Source organism: Haplochromis burtoni, unplaced genomic scaffold (assembly GCF_018398535.1).
Source record: "Haplochromis burtoni strain Fernald_Lab_line unplaced genomic scaffold, NCSU_Asbu1 Contig_2375, whole genome shotgun sequence".
In the NCBI taxonomy this organism is placed as follows: Eukaryota; Metazoa; Chordata; class Actinopteri; order Cichliformes; family Cichlidae; genus Haplochromis; species Haplochromis burtoni.
In genome coordinates, this window is record NW_024584736.1 from 8,303 (window position 1) to 10,055 (window position 1,753).

The following is a 1,753-nucleotide window of genomic DNA, read 5'->3' on the forward strand; positions in this document are numbered from 1 at the left end:
TTGGGCAATCATCTTCACATGTATGAGCGTGCGTGCCATACACATCGAGGTCATCGAATCAATGGATTCATCCAGTTTCATTAACGCTCTAAGACGCTTCTTTGCAGTTAGAGGGCCTGTCAAACAGCTAAGGTCAGACTGTGGTACTAATTTTGTTGGAACCTGTCAAGAGCTTGGGATCAGTTCCAAAGGCTGCAACAACAAGGAAGTGTCCAACTACCTGTCTGATCAGGGCTGTGTATGGCTGTTTAACCCTCCCCACTCTTCACACATGGGGGGAAGCTGGGAGAGGATGATCGGTGTCACACGTCGGATCCTTGACGCAATGATCCTCAAGCTTGGGTCTTTTCAGCTCACACATGAGGTCCTGACAACATTTATGGCAGAGGTAACTGCAATTGTCAATTCCAGACCACTTACTTCAGTGTCCACAGATCCAGACGAACCTCTCATCCTCACTCCTGCTATGCTGCTAACTCAGAAGATTGCTGTACTCCCTGTTCCTCCTGGTAACTTTGATGATAGTAATATCTTCAGACGTCAGTGGCATCAGGTTCAAAGCTTGGCCAACACATTCTGGGAGAGGTGGAAAAGGGAGTACCTCAGTAGTCTACAAGGTCGAAAGAAATGGAGAACGGAGAGACCTAATCTCATGGACGGAGACGTTGTTCTAATGAAAGACAATTCACTGAAGAGACATGACTGGCCCACAGGACTGATCACAAGGACTTTTCCAAGTGACGATGGGAAGGTCAGGAAGGTCGAGGTGAAAGTTTTCAGAGACAGTGTTCCAAAACTTTACTTAAGGCCAGTGTCTGAAGTTATACTCCTGTTGCAGAGAAACTCTGTCAAGTGATGTGCAGTTTGACATCCTAGGGATGTCAGATGGGGAGTATGCTGGCATTAGGTATTTTCTGTTCTGCAGCAGTTTGCCCTCTAGTGGTTGTTTTTGTGTATTTATTTTTACTCTGTAAGATCGAGCCAGAGGCAGTTTCACCTCCGTTAATCTGTTGCCATCCATGCCTTCACAAGCCGATAAACGGCATCATCTGTGAGTAATATTGTTTGTTATCACTGAGACAACTTGTGTGCATTATTATTTGTTGTGAAGGCGTGATATAGTTTGTAGTTAGAATTTAATTTGAATGCATGTATAACCTAAGCTAGTAAGGTTAAGCTAGCTCATATGTCATGTGGTTTCTTTAACGTTTTGATCATGAGTGTGATTTCATTTGATGTTTTATTCGGGCACTCACTAAGCAGATAAATATTGTGCTCATATTTTTGAATATGTGTTTGTTATACTGTATATTGAGGCAACATTTTTATTGGTTTATTTCTGGTTTTGTCAACAGTTTCACACTTTTTCCTTATTAAATCATCCAACTCAACACATTGGCCTGTTCCCTGGATTTTGATTAGGAGAGTGTTTAGCTGTCTGTATAGCTGAGTCTACGTTCACGAGGACAACGCTTAGTGAGGACAGAACAGTGAAAAGATGAATCATCACATCAGACTTTTGTCAAGCACATATTAAACAAATATGTAAGACTGCTTTCTTCCATTTGCGCAACATCTCTAAAATTAGAAATATCCTGTCTCAGAGTGACGCTGAAAAACTAGTTCATGCATTTATTACTTCCAGGCTGGACTACTGTAATTCATTATTATCAGGATGTCCAAAAAACTCACTGAAAAGCCTTCAGCTAATCCAAAATGCTGCAGCAAGAGTACTGACAGGGACTAGAAAGAG

General features: G+C 42.0%; 1 protein-coding gene across 1 annotated transcript; it reads left to right on the forward strand.

Moving 5' to 3' along the window:
- LOC106632917 lies at nucleotides 1-1,504 on the forward strand (the record flags this gene model as incomplete). Its single annotated transcript, XM_014331646.2, is given in 1 exon segment — nucleotides 1-1,504. A coding segment is annotated over 1 exon segment (856 nt), but the record flags the coding sequence as incomplete, so codon positions are not given.
- Between the last annotated feature and the right edge of the window lie 249 nt (nucleotides 1,505-1,753).